Raw genomic sequence first — 27,218 nt, 5'->3', positions numbered from 1 at the left:
TGGGCTACAGAGAATCAGCACTGGACTGTTGCTCAGTTTTGCATGTCATTCGGAAATCAAGGTGCCAGAGTCTGGAGGAAGACTGGGGAGAATTAAATGCCAAAATGCCTGAAGTCCAGTGTCAAGTACCCACAGTCAGTGATGGTCTGGGGTGCCATGTCAGCTGCTGGTGTTGGTCCACTGTGTTTTATCAAGGGCAGGTTCAATGCAGCTAGCTATCAGGAGATTTTGGAGCACTTCATGCTTCCATCTGCTGAAAAGCTTTATAGAGATGAAGATTACATTTTTCAGCACGACCTGGCTCCTGCCCACAGTGCCAAAACCACTGGTAAATGGTTTACTGACCATGGTATTACTGTGCTCAATTGGCCTGCCAACTCTCCTGACCTGAACCCCATAGAGAATCTGTGGGATATTGAGAAGAGAAAGTTGAGAGATGCAAGACCCAACACTCTGGATGAGCTTAAAGTCGCTATCGAAGCATCCTGGGCCTCCATAACACCTCAGCAGTGCCACAGGCTGATTGCCTCCATGCCACGCCGCATTGAAGCAGTCATTTCTGCAAAAGGATTCCCGACCAAGTATTGACTATTGAGTGCATAACTGAACATAATTATTTGAAGTTTGACTTATTTTTTTGTATTAAAAACACTTCTTTTATTGGTCGGATGAAATATGCAAATTTTTTGAGACAGGAATTTTGGGTTTTCATGAGCTGTATGCCAAAATCATCAGTATTAAAACAATAAAAGACCTGAAATATTTCAGTTGGTGTGCAATGAATCTAAAATATATGAAAGTTTAATTTTTATCATTACATTATGGAAAATAATGAACTTTATCACAATATGCTAATTTTTTGAGAAGGACCTGTATATATATATATATGATAGTTTATATATTATATATAAAATAAAGTGAATATATATAAAAAATATATATAAAAAATAATAAGCTGGTGGAAGTGTTTACTAAGGCTGTAGATAAATTAAATATTTATGGCCAGCAGAAATAAGGGGGCACTCGTCCTAAAACAGAGTTTCCTTCCCTCTATTTTTCCACCTCCATCACGGGGCCTTCCATTTTTCCCGATCTGCACAGCGAGCTGTCTAGATCATGGAAAAAGCCTTACTCCTCTTGTCTTTTAGCCCCCACATTCATGTATATTCAGATATTTGGGGGTTAAGAGGGTATGGCTATGGGGCAATACCCCGGGTAGAACAGACGCTTGCGAGCTATCTGTCTCCCGGTTCAGTATCGTACCTGAAGGCGTCGGCTTCTCTCACTAAACCATTAAAGAAAACTATTTTTTAATCTAGTGGGAAAAGCATATATGGCAGTGGGTCTAGCATGGGCCTGCTTGCACACCATAGCAGTGCTACAAGCATATCAGGCTGACCTGCTGCGGTATTTGGACAGAAGTGAGGGAGTTTGGCCCGATGGGGTTTGAGAACTCCGTCGGGCCACAGATTTATCTCTCAGGGATGGCAGCCCTTGTGGTCACTGAGAGACACCTCTGGCTCAATTTGATGGGAATCATAGAGAAAGATACAAGATAATCTCTCCCTCGCTATGTCCAACCCCCTGGGGCTGCTGGGCGTGAGCAGCTCCAGCCGTCTAGTTTCTCATACACAACACAGCAGCCAAAGCCTTCAAAGCAGAAGCCGGATCTGAGGACCGTTCTTCACGCTGAGAAGGCTGCGGCTCAAAAGAAAAGGTCTGGCGCCACCGGCGTCAGACCGGTGAGGGCAGCCCCAACCGGGGTGGAATGGTGTACACCTCATTATACGGTGCCCTTTCCATCTCGGTGCCCTCAGGGGACCGTTCTGCCAACCCCGCCACCCTTGGTGCTTCGGGGCGCAGCGGTCTCCAGCGAGCTTCTGGCGCAGCGTCAACTCGACATTGCGTCGGAATGCGCCCTCTGAGGGGGGTTCGAAAACAGTCAGTTCGGGTGGTTCCTGCCAGTATGCTTCAGGTCCCCGAACTGGCTGTCTTTATTACACCAGAGGCCAGCCTCGAGGGGCTGGTTCCCTTGGTAGATTTTCTGGCAGCGCGGAAGCTACTGCCAAATATATCTCTATGGGTCCTGCAGTTAGTATTAAGAGGCAGATTTGGTTCTCGTCCTCCAGGCTACAACGGGGTGTTGCTCACGTTAGTGCATTCCGAGCAGGCTCTGGTAATGGAGCAAGAGGTAAAGGCCCTGTTAGCAAAGAAAGCTATAGAGCAGGTGTACTCACCCGACATTGCGTCGGGTCTTTACAGTCGTTATCTCATTGTTCCAAAAAAGGATGGAGAGCTGCGTCACATACTAGATCTTCGTCTGTTGGAGTGTTTGGTGCTGGAACTCAAGTCCAAAATGCTGACACTCAAACAGATCGTGACTCAAATCAGATCCGAGGACTGGTTTGTCACGATAGATCTAAAAGACGCATACTTCCATATCTCCATCCTCCCTCAGCACAGGAGGTTCCTGAGGTTTTCTTTGGGGCAAAGAACACCAGTATCAGGCACTTCCTTTCGGTCTAGCTCTATCACCCCGCACATTCACGAAGCGTGTAGTCGCAGCTCTGGCCCCGCCAGGCTGCAGTGCATATGCATTCTGAATTGCATAGATGACTGGCTGATTCTAGCGGAATCAGAACAGTTAGCGGTTCGGCACCGAGGTGTCGTTCTCGCTCCTATGCAGATGTTGGGGTTGAGGCTCAATGCCAAGAAGAGTGTGCTTTCTCCAGTACAGAGAACCACTTTCCTTGGTGTGGTATGGGATTCAGTGACGATGCGGGCCACTCTGTCGCCCGTTCGTGTAGCTGCTATCCTAACAGCCACAAAAGAGCTGAGGCTAGGCCAGTCACGCACTGTAAAACAGTCAGAGAGACTGTTGGGTCTTGTGACAGCAGCGTTCAACGGGATAACTTTTGGCCTGCTGTACATGAGACCTTTACAGTGGTGGCTCAGGACCAGAGGGTTCTCCCCGAGGGGAAACCCACTTCGTATGATCAAGATCACGCGGCGGTGTCTCCGCACCTTGGTTATATGGAGGAAACACTGGTTCTTAACCCAGGGTCCGGTGTTGGGAGCTCTTTGCAATCGAGTTGTGATCTCGACAGATGCTTCCCTCACCGGCTGGGGAGCGGTATTGGAAGGCCGCTCAGCTCAGGGCTTGTGGAGGAGTCATCATCTCTCTTGGCACATGAATTGCCTAGAGATGATGGTCGTCTTCAATGCGTTGAGACATCTCCTCCCAGACCTGAGGGGCCATCATGTGTTGTTCTGGAACAGTGACTGTTAGGCCTCAGGGCAGCAGCGTCCAATGTGATACCCTTTGACCTGCTGTACGTGAGACCTTTACAGAGGTGGCTCAGGACCAGAGGGTTCTCCCTGAGGGGAAACCCACTCCTTACGATCAAGATCACGCGGCAGTATCCCCGCGCCTTGGTTATATGGAGGAAACTCTGGTTCTTGTCCCACAGACAACACGTTGGTGGCCTCTTATTTTGGTCCCTCAAGAAATTACGCTGTCTGAGGGCAGTGTATATTCCGGGGGGGGCCAGAATATTGGAGCAGACACCCTGTCGAGGCAGGGGCTGAGGCCAGGGGACTCCACCCCGAGGCGGTGGAGCAAATATGGGAGTTTTACGGCCAGGCAGAAGTGGATTTGTTCTCGTCTCAGCATACGACGCACTGTCCACTCTGGTTATCCCTCACTCAACCAGTCCCCTCGGGGCTGGATGCTATGGTGCAGACGTGGCCGAGGCTACGTCTGTACGCATTTCCCTCCGTTGCTCTGCTCCCAGGAGTTCTGGAGTGAATCCGCCAGGATGGAATAAGCCTATTTAGTAGCACCACCCTGGCCGAGCTGAATTTGGTTTGCGGACCTAATTTTTCTCCTCGACGGACCTCCCTTGGAGGTCCCGATCAGGAGAGACCTTCTGTCTCAGGCAGGGGATGCAATATTGCACCCCCGGCAGGGGATTTGGGAACTGTGGGTTTGGCCTCTGAGGGGTCCCAACTCATAGAGAGTGGTCTCTCAACCGAGGTTGTTTAGACCATTCTAAGCTCCAGAGCTCCCGCTACGAGGAAACTATATTCACTATTTCGAGAGTTTTTCACTTCTTGGTGTTACCAGCGTCAGTGGGATCCGGTTAACTGTTCAGTAAACACAGTATTCGAGTTTCTGCAAGAACGCTTTGTATCAGGTCTATGTCCTTCCACGCTTAAGGTATAATATGTGTGGCGGCCATTGCGGCTTTCCACGCCCTGGTGGGTAGTACATTTTTGGGTCGAGACCCCCTGATCACTCGTTTCCTTCGTGGCACTTTGAGGCTGAGGCATGCAACTTGCACTAAGGTGCTGGCTTGGGACCTTGCAATAGTTCTAGAAGGCCTATCTGGGGCTCCCTTCGAGCCCTTAGATTTGGTCTCAGAGAAGTTCCTTTCTTTTAAGACTATTTTCTGCGAGCTATTTCGTCCCTATAAGAGTCAGACCTTCAGGCCCTTTCGGTCCCCACCTGCCTTGAGTGCACCGGGATGGCCAAGGCAATCTTACCCGAAACATGGATATGGTCCAAAGGTGCCTACCATTATTCCGAGGCCTATTGTGCTGCAGGTTTCTGTCCTCCCCCATTTTTCGGACCAGGAAAAGCTGAACCTCTTGTGCCAGTGCGAGCACTGGACACTTATGTTCATCGGACTTCTCTGTCGAGAAAATCCAACCTATTGAGCATATAGATAGTCGAGACTATTCTTCTTGCTTGTGAGTCTTCTGGCCAACCATTTGGTGGTCAGGGCTCATTCCACTAGGAGTATGGCTTCTAAGCGTATTATCTGGAGTTCTCTCCAAGACGTTTGTGATGCGGCGGGCTGGTCCTCACCGCTCACATTCATGAGGTTTTACAGCTTGGACCTGGATGCTGCCCCAGGATCCCAGGTGCTTGGTGCAGTGTGACAACAGGCTGACACTCAGGCATTTGAAAGTCTGGCGCTTTGGGTATTCTCGTTCCCATGGCGTCGATGGACGCATCGTTGAGTTCCCTTCGTAAGGGAACGTCTCAGGTTACTATTGTAACCATAGTTCCCTGAGAACAGGGAACGAGACGATGCGTCACCCTGCCATACTTCCTGCATCCCTGTGATCGGCTTGCTTCGGCAATTTTCGAAGCTAATGCCGGTTTGCACCGGATGTGCTTTTATCATATCCTGGTCATGACGTCACCCGCCTGTGACGCTCATTCTTTCCATTGGACTAGTTGACATAGATGCTTCAGACGCAGTCACGCTGGGGGCGTTCCCATGGCGTCGATGGACGCATCGTTGAGTTCCCTGTTCTCAGGGAACTATGGTTACAATAGTAACCTGAGACGTTATTTTTACTACAAAAGAAGTGAAGTTCGGGAGGAGAGAACCCATCTAATCTTTCAATGAACTGCCAGAGCATATACGCAGCACAAACCTTGCTCTGGCATCAGCTGTTTTAGCATCCCTTCACACTAGAGCTCAAGTTGAAAGAGCTTTCTTGAACATATCAGCTGCGAACAAGTCAACAAATTTTAACCTCAATAGCTAAAGATTGTATGGGCAAACACACTTGTTGTGAAATGCTAACAATTCTGTATCAGATACCTGATATAATTGTAAGTGTTTTATTGATTTTGATCATCTGTGAAATCAGCCAGAAAGGTCATGTTGAATAATAATTATGATTAATTTACAGTAACCCTGTATGCAACCAACCCTGCATACTTCAGAGGCTTTACTCTTATCACTCTGAAGGAAGGGCACAATGGTGACCATGAGGAGGATTATGCTGGAAATTTCCAGGTGAGATGCATCACATGTTTCACATATATAGCATTTAATACAATATATGGCCCATTTGGTAATTCAATTTTGTTTAATTTAAAGGGATATTTTATCCAAAAAGAAAAATGCTATCATTAATTACTCACCCTCATGTCTTTCCTAATCCTAACCCATAAGACTTTTCTTCATCTTCAAAAATACTTTTAAAAAGAAACCTGACAAATTTATGTCCCTCCATTGAAACCCTCCATGCAACCAAAAGTTTGTAAAGACATTGTAAATATAATCCATATGAATCAATTGTCAAGCAAATATGATTTAGCTTCATTTACCTTATTTAATTAGCTCAATATATGTGCATTGACTAATGTATGTGAATAAAAGCTTAAAATAATTATTTTCATAATATAAAGTGATCGTATCTCTTCAGAAGACTTTAATTAAACTGTTCAATTTATATGGATTACATTTACAATGTGTTTGTAAACTTTTTGAAGAGTCAAATTTGCATGGACTTCAATGAAGGGACAGAAATATCTTAGGTTTAATTAAAAATATCTTCTTTTTTCAAGATAAACAAAAGTCATGGGTTTGTAATGACATGAGGTTGAGTAAATGAAGACAGAATTTTTATGTTTTGGTGAACTAACCCTCTAAAGGAAAATTGTATTTAATTGTATTATGTTGGGCCTCTACTTGATGTCCAAAGAGCACTAATTAAGTAGAAATCCTTATAGATTTCACAGTTGCATTAGACAGGATCTCATGAATATTCTTATGTTCTTATATGCACCTTATAGTCCTTCTGGGACAATGAATTAGAGAAGATTCCACAAATATAAAGCCGATGGTTTAGTTTGTATTAAGGCAGACCTGATTGCCTGGCTGTGGGATCAACTGTACTCCCTTTTGTGTGCTGGAGCCAAGCTCAGATTCAGCCACACCTGGCAAAGCTCTTACATCAACACCATATGCTGCCTCTCCGCACGAGCTCTCATGCTATGGCAGAGAGTGGAAACGGAACAAAAAAGGCCCATTAAATGTCACATAAACCATAAATCTCAGCTCCCTGCTGAAATGGTCTGCTCAAACCTGCTCTTGCACAGAAGAGATTTCTTGTCTTTCTAGTGGGATGTACGTAGAACTGTGGTTCTTAAATGGTTTTGTTTCAGGTACCAGATTAGAGATTTACATTTACAGTTACAATTGTGATGAACTCAATACAACACCATGCCAAAATTGTTCAGCATTAAAAAGTAATCAAAAATGTCTGTTAAATCAATTGGAATTTATTAAGAACTATGTTGGACCAGCAATATGAAAGATTTTGATCATTTTATGCTTTTGAAAGAGTGTGCCTGACCTAAATCATTTTTATCCTTGTTGAAAATAAACTCATTTTAATCTGGGCAGTATTTTTTATAACCCTGCATACTTCTGTTATTTTGAGGATGAGGACATGTCACACAACCTATCCATGTTGACATTTGTCTGAATTTGTTAGATTCTAGATTGACATCTAATGTCAAATGTATTTGGGCCAAAATACCATAGAGTTACATTGAATATGTGGCAGTTGACATGAACAGTATATTTCTCTCTTTACAAGCTTTTCATGATATGTGTCACAAGAACGAGGATGAAGACAGACGAAGTATATTCAAAAAATAAACAAGGTTTAATCCTCAAACAGGTGATAGAACATAACTAGAGCCCGACTGATATGGATTTTTGGGGCAGATGCAGATACCGATTTTAGGGAGAAAAAAGCCTGATACCGATATATCGGCCAATATTATTTATGTTTATATTAGTACAGTACCAGTCAAAAGTTGACACACTTTCCCATTCGTGTGTCCAAAATTTTGACTGTTACTGTACATAAAATACAGTATACATAAACAGAATATATATGCATAAACACATTTTTTGCAATGATCACTCAAATGTGGAGATCAAACACTTATAATTATGTGACAAAGATGTAATGGAGGCAGGGTGAACTATAGAATGAGAATGATACATTTGAGCTGGAACCAAACTATTTTGCATTGCATGTTCTATTCTACAGGTCCTTCTCAAAAAATTAGCATATTGTGATAAAGTTCATTATTTTCCATAATGTAATGATAAAAATTAAACTTTCATATATTTTAGATTCATTGCACACCAACTGAAATATTTCAGGTCTTTTATTGTTTAAATACTGATGATTTTGGCATACAGCTCATGAAAACCCAAAATTCCTGTCTCAAAAAATTAGCATATTTCATCCGACCAATAAAAGAAGTGTTTTTAATACAAAAAAAAATGTCAACCTTCAAATAATTATGTTCAGTTATGCACTCAATAGTCAATACTTGGTCGGGAATCCTTTTGCAGAAATGACTGCTTCAATGCGGCGTGGCATGGAGGCAATCAGCCTGTGGCACTGCTGAGGTGTTATGGAGGCCCAGGATGCTTCGATAGCAGCCTTAAGCTCATCCAGAGTGTTGGGTCTTGCGTCTCTCAACTTTCTCTTCACAATATCCCACAGATTCTCTATGGGGTTCAGGTCAGGAGAGTTGGCAGGCCAATTGAGCACAGTAATACCATGGTCAGTAAACCATTTACCAGTGGTTTGGGCACTGTGAGCAGGTGCCAGGTCGTGCTGAAAAATGAAATCTTCATCTCCATAAAGCTTTTCAGCAGATGGAAGCATGAAGTGCTCCAAAATCTCCTGATAGCTAGCTGCATTGACCATGCCCTTGATAAAACACAGTGGACCAACACCAGCAGTTGACATGGCACCCCAGACCATCACTGACTGTAGGTACTTGACACTGGACTTCAGGCATTTTGGCATTTCCTTCTCCCGAGTCTTCCTCCAGACTCTGGCACCTTGATTTCCGAATGACATGCAAAACTGAGCAACAGTCCAGTGCTGCTTCTCTGTAGCCCAGGTCAGGCGCTTCTGCCGCTGTTTCTGGTTCAAAAGTGGCTTGACCTGGGGAATGCGGCACCTGTAGCCCATTTCCTGCACACGCCTGTGCACGGTGGCTCTGGATGTTTATACTCCAGACTCAGTCCACTGCTTCCGCAGGTCCCCCAAGGTCTGGAATCGGTCCTTCTCCACAATCTTCCTCAGGGTCTGGTCACCTCTTCTCGTTGTGCAGCGTTTTTTGCCACACTTTTTCCTTCCCACAGACTTCCCACTGAGGTGCCTTGATACAGCACTCTGGGAACAGCCTATTTGTTCAGAAATTTCTTTCTGTCTTACCCTCTTGCTTGAGGGTGTCAATGATGGCCTTCTGGACAGCAGTCAGGTCGGCAGTCTTACCCATGATTGCGGTTTTGAGTAATGAAACAGGCTGGGAGTTTTTAAAAGCCTCAAGAATCTTTTGCAGGTGTTTAGAGTTAATTAGTTGATTCAGATGATTAGGTTAATAGCTTGTTTAGAGACCCTTTTCATGATATGCTAATTTTTTGAGACAGGAATTTTGGGTTTTCATGAGCTGTATGCCTAAATCATCAGTATTAAAACAATAAAAGACCTGAAATATTTCAGTTGGTGTGCAATGAATCTAAAATATATGAAAGTTTAATTTTTATCATTACATTATGGAAAATAATGAACTTTATCACAATATGCTAATTTTTAGGACCTGTATATTGTTATCTAAATACGGTAGCATAATCTTCACTAATGACTTTTTACTTTCCTTTTTCTTTCTTTACCAGCAAGTAAAAAAGTAATAAATGTGAAAGTACTCATTATGCAAAATGGCCCTATATGAAGTGTTATAATTATATAAATTATTGGAATATTGCTTGATGTTGTAACATAGCGTTATTGGCAGAATGGGCTAACACTGTGTCTACACCTAACGCAGCCGTTTTTGCTTAAAAGATGTTTATGCTGGACGCGGCAAAGAGCCCGTTACAAAGCAGAACGAGACATCAGTTTACTGTCTGAGATTTGTCGCTCGCGTCGCGCCACATCCACATATACGAATTAACCATATGGGCAGTTGGGGGCAGACACCACGTCCAGGGGGGCACCACACAAATATTTTTTTCTCTTTTAAAACAAGCGATTCATTCATAGGCCTAGGCCTATAAATACCCTTTCATCAGAATGTTCTAAATACACTGAATGTTTTGTTGAAATCTTATTATTTTCATTATTATCATTACGTTTTTTTTTTTTTTTTGTGGACGTTCGATCTACTGCCAGATTCACACTACTGCGTGAGCACGCACGTTTAATTTCACCGCCCATATTTCCGTAGCGTAGCGTGTCCACTGGCACGGAGCAGAGCGAGTGTTTTCAATTAATTGAGCTTTATTTAGTTGATTTTAATTAGTTGAGCTTTAAGCTTGCACGTGTGCGTGAAGCTAAACTTCTATATGAACTGAAAATGCTCGCTCTGCTCCACGCTAGGCTAGTGAAAACGCACCATACAGATTCTGGGAGTGTGCTTTGCGGTTTCATATTTTTTTGCGTCCTTTCAATCGAAATGAAAGTGCCTCTCGACCCTCATGTATGTGTGAATCCACTACATAGCATCAGCCTTGCACTTTCGCATTGTAATATGCAAACAAGATGTTATTGCAAGACCAATCTAAAACCTTGGGATGTTTGCATTTAATTTTTCAATTGTCTAGATTTAGTTCAGGCTTTTTTTAAGTAATATTTTGCAGCATGCTTCGTTCAAATTTCGGTTCAAACCGAAACTCTAGGTGTCGGTGCCGAAAGCTGGGTTGACGTCAGAACCCAATGTCATACTGACTACTGACGTCAACATCCGATGTCGGACAGACGTTAGATTTTGGTTGGAAATGAAAGTTGGGTTGACATCAGAACCCAACGTTAGATTGACGTCAATATCCGATGTCTATAAAGTAAATAAACCATGTCCCCGTCTTTTACTCTCACAACAAGCTTATCATACTCGTTTGCTACATCAGATAGCTAGCCATGTTTCATACCTTGTCAGTGGAGTGAAAGCTGGGAGGATGGAAGCTGGTAGAGTCAAAAGGCAGAGGGTGTCTGGTGGAGTCGAATAGTTTCTGAACGAGATAGAGCCCAAATGCAGAGATGAGTGTAGAAAATATATTGACAGGACAGTAGACAAGGCACAAGAAGATAATGGAGTAGTGACAGGCCAAACAGTAGGGCAGGGTACACAATAGGATAATTGGCTGGTCGGGGTAGAGACGGCAAAGATGTGACAGCCTATGATGGAAACAAGGCAGCAGCTCAGGGAACCAGAGGCTTGACAGTTGGTGATGAGACTTGATGTAGCACCAGGCAAGTTGCAGGCCAGGAGAGTCTGCAACCAGGGTGGAACAGGATACAGGACAGGGTATGAACCATCACACAAGACAAGACTTGAGACAAGACAACAAGAGATAACAACCAGAAACAAAAGCAAAATAAATACTGGCAAAACTATGACTAGGGAAAATACCAACTAACTATATAAAATGGAATTTAAAAAGGAAAAAAAAGAAACGTCTTTGGTTACGTATGTAACCCTCGTTCCCTGAGTAGGGAACGGAGACGTTACGTCGGATGACGACGAATGGGGTTTCGCTTAGAACACCTATCGACTTCGAGTATTACAAAACGAGCCAATGGCAAAGAAATGCCATGGGTCTGCGGAATTTGCATAGCGTATCTCCGCCTTACCTCGTGGGTATAAAAGGATTTTTTCACGCCGGCAACATGCAGATATGTTTCTTCGCTGAGGAGCCAAGACTGAGCTCAGGCGATCCCCGCGGTACAGCTGAAAGTGGCAGGAAGACGTAACGTCTCCGTTCCCTACTCAGGGAACGAGGGTTACATACGTAACCAAAGACGTTCCCTTTCGTTGTCACTCCGAGTTACGTCGGATGACGACGAATGGGGTTACCAGTCTAATCACGCCACCTTCTCAGCTGTCTTCCAGTGCCCAGCGTAAATCGAGATCCCTGTCGTAGACTGGAGGAAGGACTCCATTTATCACAGGAATACCAAGGTACACTGGGAAGCATATCCCAAGCTAGGGGAAGTATGCAATTAATGCCAACCCAGAGGGGGGGGGGGGGGGGGGGGGGGGGCTTAGAGAATACACATATGACCCGAAGGAAACATATGGAGAACACTGGGGTATCCAGCCGCAGGTGGAATATTTCAACCCCAGGGGTGGCAAGGTGGCTTGCCAAGGGAAAGACACATGCTCAGAGAGGCTTACAGTGGAAATACACATGTGGGGGTCGCTCAGAGGAGGGACCATGCACACGGGAGGCACCTAGCCGACGCGCAGGCAATAGACACTGGCGCCGACGTCAGGAGTGCCGGAGGAACTCAGGGCTTTCGGAGAAGCTCACCTGAGGAGAAATCGCACGTATCCAGTCCGTGGAGTGGAATGGCGAGCAAGCGCAGACACCTGAGCGGGTCCAGTACTAGCTGGTTGAAGCGAGTACATGAGAGGACACTGGCTCCACTCGGAGATTGTAGAATCTGGCGAATGTGTTAGGTGTCGCCCAGCCTGCAGCTCTGCAGATGTCTGCTAGCGAGGCCCCATGCGCTAGAGCCCAAGAGGACGCCACACTCCGGGTGGAGTGGGCAGTCACACCAAGAGGGCACGGTCAACCTTGCTGCTGGTAAGCCAAAGCAATGGCGTCCACTATCCAGTGAGACAACCTTTGCTTGGAGAGAGCCTTTCCCTTCAGCTTCCCACCATAACAGACAAAGAGCTGGTCTGAGGTCCTGAAACACTACGTTCTGTCTACATAGGCGCGGAGAGCGCGTACTGGACAGAGCAGTGCCAAGGCTGGGTCTGCCTCCTCCAGGGGCAGCGCTTGCAGGTTCACCACCTGGTCCCGGAAGGGAGTGGTAGGAACCTTGGGCACATATCCAGGCCGGGGTCTCAGGATCACGTGAGAGTAAGCCGGCCTGAATTCCAGGCACGCTTAGTCAACAGAGAATGCATGCAGGTCCCCTACCCTCTTGATGGAGGCCAGTGCAACCAGGAGCGCTGTCTTCATAGACAGGAATTTAAGCTCGACTGATTGCAGGGGCTCAAATGGAGCACTCTTCAGGGCAGTTAGAACCACTGAGAGGTCCCAAGAGGGAACGAGAGGAGGGCGAGGCGGATTTAGTCTCCTCGCTCCTCTCAGGAACCTGATGACCAGGTCGTGCTTCCCCACCGACTTATCTTCGATAAGGTCATGGTGTGCGGCAAGAGCGGCAACATAGACCTTCAGGGTGGAGGTGAACGCCTTCGCTCCAGCCCCTGTTGAAGGAAGGAAAGCACAACGCTGATCGAGCATCTCCGGGGGTCTTCTCGGTGAGAAGAGAACCAGCTGACGAAGAGGTTCCACTTCAACGCATAGACGTGTCTCGTGGACGACGCCCTATGCTTGAACAGCGCTCGTGGATGACTCATGTTCTCTCTGGTGAATAATCGCGTCGTATATAGGTCGAGACTCGGTGAACTCGCAAGAGTGAGAGTCCCCTCATCCACCCCCCGATCTTCGGCTGGTGGCCAGGGTGACCTGAGGGTGTTGGTCTGGAACAAGGCGCCGACTCTGTGTCCGCGACCCCAGCCCCCCTCTTTAATGACGGTGCCCGCTAGCGAACTGATGATTCCACGAGTCTACCCTCGGGTGGCCCGTGTGTTTTCATTTGAAGCTACAGAGGATGATGCTGTGTATGTAGCAGCATCATTAGGTGGGCTTGATTCTTCTGGAAATGACGACTCGTCACAGCCTCCCTCTGGTGTGCATACGGCTGTGCCTGAGTCTGATCCGGAGATGACGGCCATGCTTTCCCGGGACGATTGGTTTTTGGGTGAGGCCGCCGACCCGCGTCCACGGCAAACCCCGATATCTTTCCTCCCGGACGTGCATGATGAGATCACGGGTCCGCTCGTTGGTCTCATCCGCCTTTCCTCCCCTCAGGGGCCGCTGCCCATGGGTACACTGGGGTCCCCCCGGTTGAACGCTCTGTTGCCATGCTACTATGTCCTCAGAGTGCTTCCCGGCGCAATCCTAAGCATCCGTCCAAAGCCTGTAGTTATTTTTGTCTACACTAATCTGTGGCGAAATCCTATAGTGCCACAGGACGGCCTAAGATACTCAGTCTTAATTAGTTTACAGTCTGTTTAACAGTCCTGTCTAATACATTATTAGACAGAACTGTAATACATAAAGTAGACGGTTTATGAAATAGTATTAGCGTTTGCTGTGTGTTTGATGCCTTATGTCGCTAGCTGAACAGAAATACATAATCATGTTTCGTTTGATCTTGACCCTGTTACTTGAAAACAAAGAAGATGCTGCTGGCGAACAGAGGTCTTTCGAATCGGCTTTGGCCACTACTCTGGATGACTTGGAGTTAAGAGAACGTCACTTAAGTCATTCTTGAAAAAGGAAGATGTGATCGGAGTTTTAACGACTAACTAGAAAAAAAAGTTTTCATAATATACAAAATACTTTTTTGTACTACGTACTGCAATATGTCAAATATATAATACAGCTCAGATAGTCGTGTGTCATGTCATTTGAAAAGGTCTCAGTGAGTAGAATACAACTCGCATAATTGTTTACTAAACCTGAGTGAATTTTTGTACATGAAGCCCCTCAAGACCCAAATGTAAATCATATATGGATGCTGAATATGACAAATTTTCGCTCGTGACTTCATGAAACATGCTCCGATTGTAGAAAAAGGCACACCATTATTTACAACAGATGCTCACTAATAAAATGAGTCTAAACTCAACATTATCCATTACTCCAAACTAAAGATATTCCTCATGGAGTTCTAACACAAAAATCCAACAGATGCATGTAGCCAGGCAAGGTAGCTTTGTCGTGGCCTTTTCGCTCGTATCCTAATGAAACATACATAGATTGTGAAAAATGGAACATCGTTATTTATCAAAACATAATCCATAGCATTGACCACAAGATATTCCTCACAAATTGATGCATACTTGGCCAAAAACATGTATCTCATCTTTCCGGGATGCAATGTGTTCTCCAATGTTCCCGGAACCGTCCAAGCTTGCCAAATGCTGTAACTTTTGATAACTTTATGCAGTCACCACAAAATTTGATCCAGATTCAGCACACATGTAGAGGGACTCCCTACAGTATTTCCTTCCCGAGTTATTTCATGTCATACTAAAAAGATATGAAAAATCATAGGCGTGCACCTGAGACCCGCAGTGACGGATTAATTGACAGCTCCTGTCAGACTCTAAGGGGGCTTTCACACTGGCAGTTTAGTTCAGAACGGGGCACAGTTCGCATGAAAAATCGCTAATGGGAACGCTGTCATGTGGACCCGGGTGCGCACTGGGGTACCAAACCCGAGACTACCTGAAGGAGGTGGTCTAAGTTCGGTTTCTCCCGAACCCTGCTGTGGTTTGTTTGTACGCTTTTTGTACAGTATGCTATGGGTGGTCTGTGAGTGTGCTGTGCCTGAGACTGGAGGTTTGTCCGAATACCTAGCCTTAGGAATGAGCAATACTGATGCTGGTCCTTATGACTACCTTGTCCTGTTGTCATAAAAATAATTTATCTAGCCTCAATCTTCTATGTAATTAACTAAAATAGGGTCAGCAATGACAGCTTTTTGGTGTAATCACTCTGGCTAAAACATGCCTTCCTAGGCAACACTCACAAATGGATGTGAGCCTTGGAGGGCTGAAGGAAATGTCTGCATCTTGAGGAGACCCCCTCACTGCTCCTCCCTCTAGGGGTGTGCTATATATATATATATATATATATATATATATATATATATTGTATACAATTAAATTGTGATTGTTGTTTTAACAATGTGCAATCTGGCATTGAGTATGTCCCTCAGTTTACAAAAACACATCTAGAGAGTGCACGCATACACTATGTGATTTAGTCTATTAAAATGCATTTAAAATGCCCCCAATATTCACAAGGGGCAAAAATACCACTGTGTCTTTTAATTTATATAATTTAATATAGTTAATCAATATCACATGAAGAGTGCCGTTTTTTCCTCTAAATATCAGCATGATTATAAAAGTGATTTTGATTTTATACAACAGGTCAATACACAAGAAGTTAATATTAAGTGACTTACAATTTAGACTCAATATTGCCATTTCGCCTACAAAAGTTGTTCCAAACAAAGCCACAGGACTGTTTTGCGCCTCTGAGCAGCATACGTGGTGAACGAACAAATCTTTGAATGAATGATTCAAATTACTCACTCATTAAGACTGCATTTCCTGCCTGAAGATGAAGGCAGGGGCGCAGCAGACCCCCCCGGGAGTTATGGACAGGACCATCCTGGTTGTGGTGGGGAGGATGGAATTCTGATTACCCCTGAATCAGAGTAAAATTCTAAAAAAACTCTAAAAATTCTAAAAACATAAAAATGAATGAATGATATCTGCAATACATTCATTTTGGTTCTGTTCTGTTTACCCTAAGGGGGTTAATGCTGCTCTCCCTGCTCTTATCCATGCTAGGCTGCATAAATGCGCAGGGAATTCTTGCCCAGAACAGAACTGTATGCTAATTGTTAATCGTATTTGACGATAGTGGTCCTGACAGAACGGATTTCATTTGATTGGTAAGAGCCCTATTGTGTCGTATTATTCTAATTGAATTCATTGATTAAGTGTAATTATTTGAAAAATGATGCATGTAGATTTGAAAATCATGCTTTTCCCCATTATTGTTGAATCACGGAAGCTACACCAGATATTTGCCAAGAGATTGTTTATTATTTTATCTTATTATTTTAAGAAATTATTTTATTTATTATTTAATATACATGTATCAGACAGAGAGAAACAGCCATAGAAGAAGAAGGCTACAGGTGAGGAGGTCTTCATTCCAGATTTATCTGTTCCCCATATCTGTAACGAATAAGATTCGGAAGCAAGTGCAAGTTAACTCAGTTTATTTATAATTGAAGTATTGTAAGGACAGTCAAGGTTAGACAGGCTAACGGCGCAGGGACTCCGATGGTCAGATGAAACGGGTGTGGGAAGTGACGAGGAGTGCTGAACAAACACGACGAATCCAGAAACATCCACAGGAACACGACAGGAACAAAGAAGGTATGAGACTGGAACGTATAGGGATTAACGACACCGGACACCAACTAACAACGATCTGACAAAGGAAATGAGAAAGTGGTGAGTATTTGAAGGGAGATGGAATGAGTTGCAGCTGGTGGAGAGAAGTGATTATTGCAGCTTATTGCTATATCATGGTAACGAGTCGGCACGCCCACACACACATCCGCACTCACACATATACACAACAACGCACGTGTCAAGGAGGAGACCTAGGATTTACAAACCTTGACAATATCTCTATTCTCTCACCCCATCATGCCTCAGTTTCTCCTTCCTCTCACCCCATCATGCCTTTTTATGTTTCTCCTTCCTCTCACCTCGTCATGCCTTTATTTTTCTCTGAGGTGGTACAGTAAGATTGAGCTTATAAACATTACTGAGCGATTTACAACTTCCTTGTAAGGTAGCAAAATATGTTACTTATGTTTAAAAATCATGCTTACACATGGTACAATCCATTATCCCTCTGTGTATACATCCCTCTGACAGTTGTAGTATCATCATTACTGGAACATCTCTGCTAAGTGAACGTTACATTGCACACATACGTGTATGCAAAAAATTGCTCATCCCATATCTCTGATCAGCACACATGTACAACATACTCTGACTTCACAAAATACATTATGAAATTATTATGAAAATGAATAAAGAGAAATAATACAAAAAAATTACATTAAACAGTAAAAAAAAGTTTTAGTTTTCAATGCATACATTTAATTTGGTTAAAACATTGCTTTATATTAAGTTAAAAAAGACCTTTCTCCCCTCTGATGCGTTTATCATAGTATCTTGGAGAGACTGGTATTAATGCTGGGGGTCATACGTGCTGTTGAAAAGTTTCATGAAGTGGGATCTTTTTTGAGACAAGAGGCTTAAATGTTAACTGAATTTGGCTTTTGGCTACTGTTGGGTTACTTTACACAGAAAATTAAAAACAAACATGTACTAAAAAGGGTTATGTTATGTGGAACACTGGTACCATGGCAATACGATACTGTTTTTTTTTTTTTTTGGTAATATCTTGATAAAATTTGCATTGCATGGTACATTAATCATGGTACATTAATTCGGTAATTTTTCAATAGAATGGTATATTTCAGTGTACCATGGTAAAAGCAACTAATAACACAGTCAATGCTTTTGTAAGGGTATACTGAAGAGAGTTCCTTCAGAAACCCTGAAGATTCATGACCACAAGTAACGACCTCCCCATTAACCTCCAGAACCAACCCAGAGGCCAGTCGCATTTATTATTTCGTTTCTTATTATTCCCAGGAGCTGGCAGACACCCTTTCTCTTTTTTGGGGCTTTTATTTGCTCTTGAAATTGATTTTGTGCCATAGTTAATTAGTGCCAGCCTTGGATTTCTTTGAATGGATGATGTATGGTATGGCTCTGTGAGGGGAGACTGTCGAGGAAACACAGGAAGCATTCAGTCAGTGATATGCTTCTTGGCCGTATTCAAATTCAAATATGATGAAGGCATTGTGAACATATTACTTCTGAATACCTGAATCCCATTGCAGTGACTGAATGACAAAAGTGAGAAAAATTAATTGCTTTGTAGATTTTTGCTCTTTGTGGTACTTTGGAGAAATGACATGACAGCAGATTTGGAGAGTTTAAACAGAAACATGCTTCATGGCTCTGTAAGGGGTGTACAGTTAAAGACCCAGAACCAGATATGAAGAATGAAGACCCAGAGTCAGAATTATAAAAAATTAAAGAAAATATTTACTGAAGATAGTTTGCAGTTTCATCAGCAGAAGTCAGCTTCAATACTCGCACAGGAGTTCGTAGGCCGCCCCCGTTTCATGGTGGGGACTAAGATCAGACAAAGAAGTTACTGGTCCTAAAATAACCTAATCAAAGATGTCACTACAAATAGCTTATCACTTATGACACCGACTCAGGTAACAGCTTTTAGCTGACATTGAATGAGAGAGAGACATTGAATGAGAGAGGGACTGGTACACTGCACTCTCATGAACGTCTAACTTTATCTACCATCTTTTAACTCTATCCCAGCTTAAGGCATCTTTGCCAGATATTACATATGGTTTCAAATAAACATATTATTTATATTTGTCTTTTGCCCACACATCAGGAAATTTAGGCATTACAAATTTACTTAAACGTTTAAGTACAATTGTCTACAATTTGTGAAATAACTAAATAATTTTTTTTTTTTCTCAGTGAAATTATTTTAAACATTCTTTCATTGTGTGAGACATCACATAAATAAAATCTGTAAGACATGCATTTGTTATTCCATAAATATATATGATATGGAATGTTGGTGATGTCTGCTAAACTGGCAAATTACCTGCCTGTCACATTTAATCCCAGGAAAGAAGAAGGTGGGAAAAGTAGACTCAAATATTAATTTATTTATTAACATAAAGAAAACACAGGCAATTAAATTGAAACTAACTAAATGTGACATTGCCATTGTAATGAAATAGGAGTTACAATCTTAGCAATCAACCATTTACTTTTTCCAGGAAACTCTATCTACTTTAACACTGAGTTATTTAGATACAGATTTCAGTCACAATAGCATTTAGCTAGACAAAACGTCCTCGGGTTACGACTGTAACCCTTGTTCCCTGAGAAAGGGAACGAGGACTGCATCGAATGACACTTTGGGGGGAACGCCCTTCAGCGTACCGTCTCTGAAGCATGAATGAAACTAAGCCAATCTCTGATTGGTGTTGCGTCATGACGTAATGAGTGACGGCATACAAGCAGAAGCTATAAAGGACGCCGGCACACATGAGATGTCAGCTTCTGTGATGAAGCAAGTCGCTCCCAGGCAGGCGAAGGTGTGGCGAAAGGACGCAGTCCTCGTTCCCTTTCTCAGGGAACAAGGGTTACAGTCGTAACCCGAGGACGTTCCCTTTCGAGGGAACTCGGACTGCGTCGAATGACACTTTGGGGGAACGAGTACCTACTATGCCACAACGCGCCCTGCCTGTCCTAGTGTGAAGCTGCTCACAGGCACACTTAGGACGAGAGCACAAGAGTGCCAGGCGTAGACGGGATGTCCAGACTGTCAAAACCTAATAAAGGTGTGGGGGGTGGCCCATCCTGCTGCATCGAAGACCTCTTGGATTGGGGCCCCCTAGAGGAGGGCTCTAGAGGACGCCATGCCTCTGGTTGAATGAGCCCTCACGGCCAAAGGTGAAGGCAGATTGCGCCCCTGGTAGGCCAAGGAAATAGCATGGACTATCCAGTTGCTGATGGTCTGTTTGGAGGGGGGAAGACCCTTCTTGGGCGACCCAAAACACACCAGCAACTGGTCTGACTTCCGCCATGAAGAGGACCTCTGAATGTAAATTTTTAGAGCTCTGACAGGGCAGAGCAGATGAAGTCTCTCCTCATCCGCCGTCACGTGAGGTGGATGATGAAAAGCCTGCAGAACCGTAGGCCGTGCCGCATTAGATGGCACCTTAGGCAAATAGCCCGGCCTAGGATGTAGGATGGCTTTAATGTCACCTGGAGCAAACTCCAGGCACCCGTTAGATATAGAGAGCGCCTGGAGATCTCCTACCCTCCTCAGAGAAGTAATGGCCAACAATCGGCCAGCCCTTCGAGAACCACTGCCAGGTCCCATGTGGGAAACCTGGAACGAGCCGCAGGTCTCATCCTCCAAGCCCCACGGAGGAAACGTACGACCAACTGCTGTTTCCCCAGAGGCCCATCACCCAGAGGAGCGTGGAAAGCCCCAATGGCAGCCACGTACACCTTGAGTGTGGACGGGGTAAGACCAGCTGAAAAGCGATCTTGGAGGAACTCCAGAACTGAAGCCACTGGGCAGTTAACTGGATGCACCTCACGCCCTCTACACCAATTGGTAAAGACATTCCACTTTAAGCCGTACAATTTCCTCATGGAGGGAGCTCTAGAGCTGAGTATGGTCTCCACTACTCCAGCTGATAGGCCGGCCTCTAGGTGCTGTGCCCCCTCAGGGGCCAGACCCACAGCTTCCATAGCTCGGGCCGAGGGTGAAATATTGAGCCCTCTGCCTGTGTCAGCAGGTCCCTCCTGAGGGGAATCTCCCACGGAGGGCCGTCTAGGAGCGATACAATGTCTGAGAACCATATTCGGGCCGGCCACAACGGGGCTACCAGCAGTAGACTGATCCCGTCGCGACGGACCCTCTCTAAAACTCCCGGGAGCAGAGCGATCGGGGGAAATGCATACAGACGCAGCCTCGGCCACGTCTGCACCATGGCATCCAACCCCAGCGGGGCTGGATGAGTGAGGGAAAACCATAGTGGACAGTGGGTCGTCTCTCGTGACGCGAATAGGTCCACTTCCACTGGTCCAAACCTCTGAGATATTGACTCCACCACCTCGGGGTGGAGTCTGCATTCCCCGGGCCTCAGCCCCTGTCTCGACAGGATGTCTGCTTCCTGATTTTGACTCCCTGGGATGTATGTTGCTCTTAGAGATAACAGCTTCCCCTGGGACCACAGGAGGATCTGATGCACCAGTCTGTATAGAGGGCGAGACCTCAGACCCCCCTGATGGTTTATATAGGCCACAACCGACATATTGTCTGACCTCACAAGGACATGATGACCTTTGAGGTCCGGCAGGAAGCTCCTCAGAGCTCGGAGCACAGCCAACATCTTCAGGCAGTTTATGTGCCAGTAGGGATGATGGGCCTGCCATAGGCCTGTCGTAAAGCGGCCGTTCATGACCGCGCCCCAGCCCGTGAGGGAGGCGTCTGTCGAAACGGTCTTCCGGCGACATGACGCGCCCAACACTGGACCTTGGGACAGAAACCAAGCTTTTTCAGGCATCTGCACGTAACCCTGATCATGCGGAACGGGTTCCCCCTCGGGGAGAACCCTTGGTTTTCAACCACCACTGGAGGGCCCTCATGTGCAGCAGGCCAAATGGAATAATGTCTGACGCTGCTGCCATGAACCCCAACACTCTTTGAAAATGTTTCACAGTAATGGCTTGGCCTAGCTGTATCCTGGACATTGTGGCCAGAATGGACTCGATTCGTGCAGGAGACAATTGTGCCCGCATCGTGACCGAGTCCCACACCACTCCCAGGAACGTGGTTCTCTGGGCTGGTGTCAACACGCTCTTTTTCGTGTTGAGTCTCAACCACAGGCTTTGAATGTGGGCGAGGACGACATCTCGATGCCGAACCGCCAGCTCTTGTGACTGGGCCAGAATCAGCCAGTCGTCGATATAATTGAGCACCCTGATGCCCTGGAGCCTCATCGGTGCTAGAGCTGCATCCATACATTTGGCCAATGTGCGTGGGGAGAGAGCTAGGCCGAACGGAAGAACCCGATATTGGTACGCTTCGCCCCCGAAAGTGAAACTCAGGAACTTCCTGTGAGATGGAAGGATGGATATGTGGAAGTATGCGTCCTTTAGATCTATCGTGACAAACTAATCCTCGGATTGAATTTGACTCACGATTGTGGGAATAGTGAGCATCTTGAACCTGAATCTCCTCAGAGAAAGATTCAAGTGTCTGAGATCTATTATTGGACGCAACCCCCCATCATTTTTGGGAACTATAAAGTAGCGGCTGTAAAACCCGGACTCCCTGTCCGGTGGAGGAATACGTTCTATAGCCTCCTTTACCAGCAGGGAGTTTACTTCCTGTTCCAATCCCCGACCCTGCACTGGGTCGACTGCAGTCCAGACCACCCCGTTGAACCTTGGTGGGCGTAAACCGAACTGCAGCCTGTACCCCTTTTGAATGGTGCGTAGGGCCCAAGGCGAAATATTCGTGAGATTTTTCCATGCATCGAAATATTTTACCAAAGGAACCAGGCTCTCGAGGCTGGCTTCGGGTACCAATCGGGATTCGTTCTCGACCCCCTGAAGCAGATCTCCGGCAGGGTTTGACCGAAAACGATTGTCGATGGGCGGACGCGATTGCTGCCTGGCCGCAAGCCTGTGGGGCAGACAGATCAACGTGTGTTCGCTGGAAACCGTTGTGTCCCGAAGCGCACTTAACGCCGGGATACAGACATCGACTTCCCGAGGGCTCCCCTGAGGGGAGGCTCTTTCGGTTTCGTTCTCGACACCCTGAAGCGGAGGAACGGCAGAGAATAATCGAAAACAGTTTCCGATGGGTGAACATGAGCACTGCCTGGCCGCAAGCCATTGGGGCGGACACTGCAGTGTGCATTCGCTGAAAACCGATGTGTCCAGATTGGTACTTGATGCTGGATACAAACATCAATTTTCTGAGGGCTCCGCGGAAGAGCAATTCTCGCTCGTCCCTCCACGGGGGGGATAGCCCTGTTATTTTTGTCTCGTTTTCGATACACTGAAGCGGAGGACCGGCAGGGAAGAATCGAAAAACGATTTTTGATGTGCAGAAGGAACACTGCATGACCGCAAGCCTGTGTTCGCTGATTATTATTTTAATTCCTCAGAAATAAATGTAGCCATAAACACTGTATAAGTGAAACACGGTCTGAATGGTAGGCTGAATTAAAATATCTAACTTCCGATATTCAAAAGTCAGAAATATTTCATCATTTTAATTTCTTAAAATTAAATGCAGCCATGATTACCAGACAATACTGTTTTGTGTTAGGCTATACGGTCTCGTAATCCACACGCTGCCTCGGCAACGCGAGATTCGAGTCGTTCACAATATATTTGGCTTCCAACCCAAGAAGAAAGTCAACAGGTGCGAGGCTGAAACATCCGAACAGCGCACGTATATACGCGTCGAGATATTTCTCAATGAACACAGCCAGCACCCTCAGGAGCTGAGTGTTCATGCCTCACACACACACAGAATCTTTATTGCAAAGTAGACCCATAATCTACGTGTTGCCTCGGCAAACGCGAGATCCGTGCAACTATTCTGTATTGCAATGTAGACATTTAATCTACGCGCTGCCTCGACAAAGGCGAGATCCAAGTCACAGAATCTTATTGCAGAGTAGACCCGTAATCAATGCGCTGCCTCGGCAAACGCGAAAATCCGAGCCACTATAGATTCTATATTGCAACAGACCCATTTGCGAGCCCCATGAAGAGCGTTGCCGCGCCGCCTCAGCAGACGCGGGTCCCACACTACGGGGCTCGCGAGCCTGACCACCCTCCTCCTTTTTTTTTTTTTTTTAATTGACAGGCGGGAGCGCAGCACACGGATTGGAAGTTTTTCCCAATCCTCGCAAGCAGCCCCCTTGAGAGCTACCAGCGCGTGCTGCACTGCCAAACAATGTGTAGGCCTACATAAACGATGTGTGTCCCCACCCGTGATATAACGAGGGCAGGGATGCACACACCGAGTGAAACTTGGGCTCGCCATAATATGTATATATATATATATATATATATAGTTGTAATGCTTTGTGACAGACAACACCAAATAAGACACACAAGTCAAACAGAGAGCGCTTTGCTGAAGAACAAAAAGCTGACATCTCATGTGTGCCGGCGTCCTTTATAGCTTCCGCTTGTATGCCGTCACTCATTACGTCATGACGCAACACCAATCAGAGATTGGCTTAGTTTCATTCATGCTTCAGAGACGCTAAGCTGAGGGGCGTTCCCCCCCAAAGTGTCATTCGACGCAGTCCGAGTTCCCTCGAAAGGGAACTTACATTCTTGTGTAATATAGTAAGCAGTCAGTAGCTGGGTTCCCTTTCGATGCGGTTCACTCGCATTTTATCAGTTTTGCTGACACTTATGGGGAAAACTCCTGTTTTCTCCGAATCCTGAAGCCTGATTGTTTCAAATCTGTGCAATTGCACTGACAAATGACATTACAACCTGTCAAATGAGGCAGGTTTGCTGCATATAATGCCATGTAGAAATGTAGATCTCGTCAAGATCATTTCGCTGCTCCGAAGAAGACTGAGGCCCTCCTCTTCTTGCCTCTTCTCGCTGTGGAAACAAGCCTTGCAGCAGAACAACGACGTTTTAGCAAGCAAGCTGATTCAGCAATTTCCCCTGTGACCATTCAGCAACGACTAAAAGAGCGAATTTATTAACATATTTCCTGCAATGTTTTTGTAAATGTCACGCCTGCTCATGCGGCTCATGCAGGGCACCCATTCACTCCTGCCCGGCCACGCCCACGCTGAGGCTACAGTTACTGAGACCAGCACGAGTACGAGAATGGCGCTGAAGCTCTGCAGCTGAGAATGACGCTTCTCCCCTCCGACTATCAGGGGAGACTAATAGAGCATATTTTCACCGGCGTTTGTTTCAAAATTCCGCACTTCTGAACGCTGCGCTTGCCGGGGCCATGCCAAGCCGTGTTCATTGAAGACGAACCCTCCCACTGCTGGAGCGTGAGTTTCGCTGCACTGCACTCGCGGACCGCTTTCTCTAAAGAAGTGGCCCCTCCCCTCGTTCTTCACAATTTTCCCCCTCTCAAAGCCTGAGACGAATTAAACAGTGGCGTGTTAGGGCTGAGCTGACGGGACTAAGTGAGTTCATGCCTGTCCATATCCCACGTGTCTCACTCTCCCTGAAGCAAGGGGATTCCCCAGTGCTGCTCGCACTGTGAGAGCGAGAACTGTGCTGACAGCACTGCAGCTCAGTATGAGGCTTCTCCCCTGTGTCTATCAGGCGAGACTCATAGAGCGTATTTCACTTTACAAGACATGTACATGTTATTGCCTGCGTTTGTTTTAAAACACAGTGCCTCTGAGCTCATCGCTTGCCGGGCAATGCCCACGCATTCATCAAAGCTGCATACAATGGCGGCGCTTCAAGTTTATCAGGTCATACTTCTCCACAACATGGACAAACCTGGACCTGACCTTGTGATGTTCAAAGAGCTGTGCAGTGCCCCGGATTTGGCCCAGCGTGCTGCCAAAGCCACTGCCCAAGCCATCGGCCGCACTATGGCCAGCCTAGAAGTGCTGGAGCGCCACTTATAGCTAAATCCCGCTAAGGAGGAAAGGTTTAATTCCCGATGAGGCCAGATCACTCTCAACGTGTACCAGTCTTCCAGCCCCCCTTTCTGCTCAGGGCACTGTAGATGATGTGTTTGTTGTCGGCCCGCCCCATCAGTTTGCGCAGCCAAACCCATTCTCACTGTTATAGCGAACCAAGTAAAATTTTTACATTCTCACAAAAAGAGCATTTCTCCTCCACTAAATGCTGTAACAGGTGCCACTCTCCCTCTTCAGTGTGAGATGCAGCCTGTAATACTTCAACCTTTTTTTCACTCAACTCCAGGCTCGGCAGGTCATCCAGGAGTGTCAAGCTGGATTTTGGGGATAATAGAACAAGACTGCTTGCCTCAATTCGCTCGTAGACCAGTGGCGTGATTTAAACATCGGTTTCAGACGTCAGTGTTCATGTCCTCAGAGCCAAACTTAACTATCTGCTGTAAAAAGACACCGTGGAGAAATTTTCCACAGAACACAGCAGGTCAGGCTTCTACAGCCACTACAACAAATCCATGCACAAATTCGCCCGGGGATTGGTTTATATCAGTGGATACAAAATATGTCTTCTTTAGTATCTAGGTAGCCCCCCATCACAGACCGTTCTTGAGATTCGCATTCAATAGGCTGGCATTCCAATATACAGTCCTTCCGTTTGGACTTTCTTTAGCTCCCCGTACTTTTACAAATTGCGTACACACCACTCCCTCCCCCCTCTGAGACAGACGGGAAACCAGATACTCAATTATCTCGACGTTTGGCTGCTTAAAGCCCAATCAGAATGAGAGCTTTGTGCCCACAGGTCCCAGTTCCTCAACCATCTGGGGAACCAGGGCTTCGGGGTCAACTTTGGCAAAAGATCTCACTCTTGTGAGAGTCAAACCTTCATTTGGACTGAGTCGAAGACTGCCCCCAGGAACAAAATGTGTTGGTTGGGGAGAATGTGTTGTTGTGTCCCAAATGAAGGCTTGGCTCTCACAAGAGTGAGCCTTGAAAATCAGGAGCATGGCAGCCTTGTTTAACCCTCTGGGGTCTAAGGTGTTTTTGGGGTCCTTGCGATGTTTTGACATGCCCTGACATTTGTGCATTTTTCAGTTGCTTATAAACATATCAATGGCAAAGTTGTCATTACACTCTATTTAGCACAAACAGGGCTACCATAATGGCAAAGTTGTCATTACACTCTATTTAGCACAAACAGGGCTACCATAATATGTGAGCAACATGTATGCACATTTTTGCATTTTTGAGAGAATATTGTTTATGCATGGTTATTGAACAAAAATAAAATTAAAAATTCTGAAATAAAGCCAAAAAACCCATGTTCACATGTAAATCAGCAACAATTACAATTTTAATAATATTTCAAGTGTAATCTTTCTTTTTTTAAAGTATAAATTTTA

General features: G+C 45.5%; 1 protein-coding gene across 1 annotated transcript in view; it reads left to right on the top strand.

Moving 5' to 3' along the window:
- Positions 1–27,218, top strand: part of spon1a (spondin 1a) — a 509,033-nt gene that overhangs the window by 3,924 nt on the left and 477,891 nt on the right. Inside the window, exon 2 of the mRNA XM_077248223.1 lies at positions 5,710–5,816. Within this exon, the coding sequence (XP_077104338.1) occupies positions 5,710–5,816 (107 nt within the window). The remainder of the gene's footprint in view (positions 1–5,709; positions 5,817–27,218) is intronic.

Source organism: Siphateles boraxobius, unplaced genomic scaffold (genome assembly GCF_051911475.1).
Source record: "Siphateles boraxobius isolate OS27281-9 unplaced genomic scaffold, OSU_SipBor_1 30, whole genome shotgun sequence".
Taxonomy (NCBI): Eukaryota; Metazoa; Chordata; class Actinopteri; order Cypriniformes; family Leuciscidae; genus Siphateles; species Siphateles boraxobius.
This window is presented reverse-complemented; position numbering and strand designations above follow the sequence as displayed.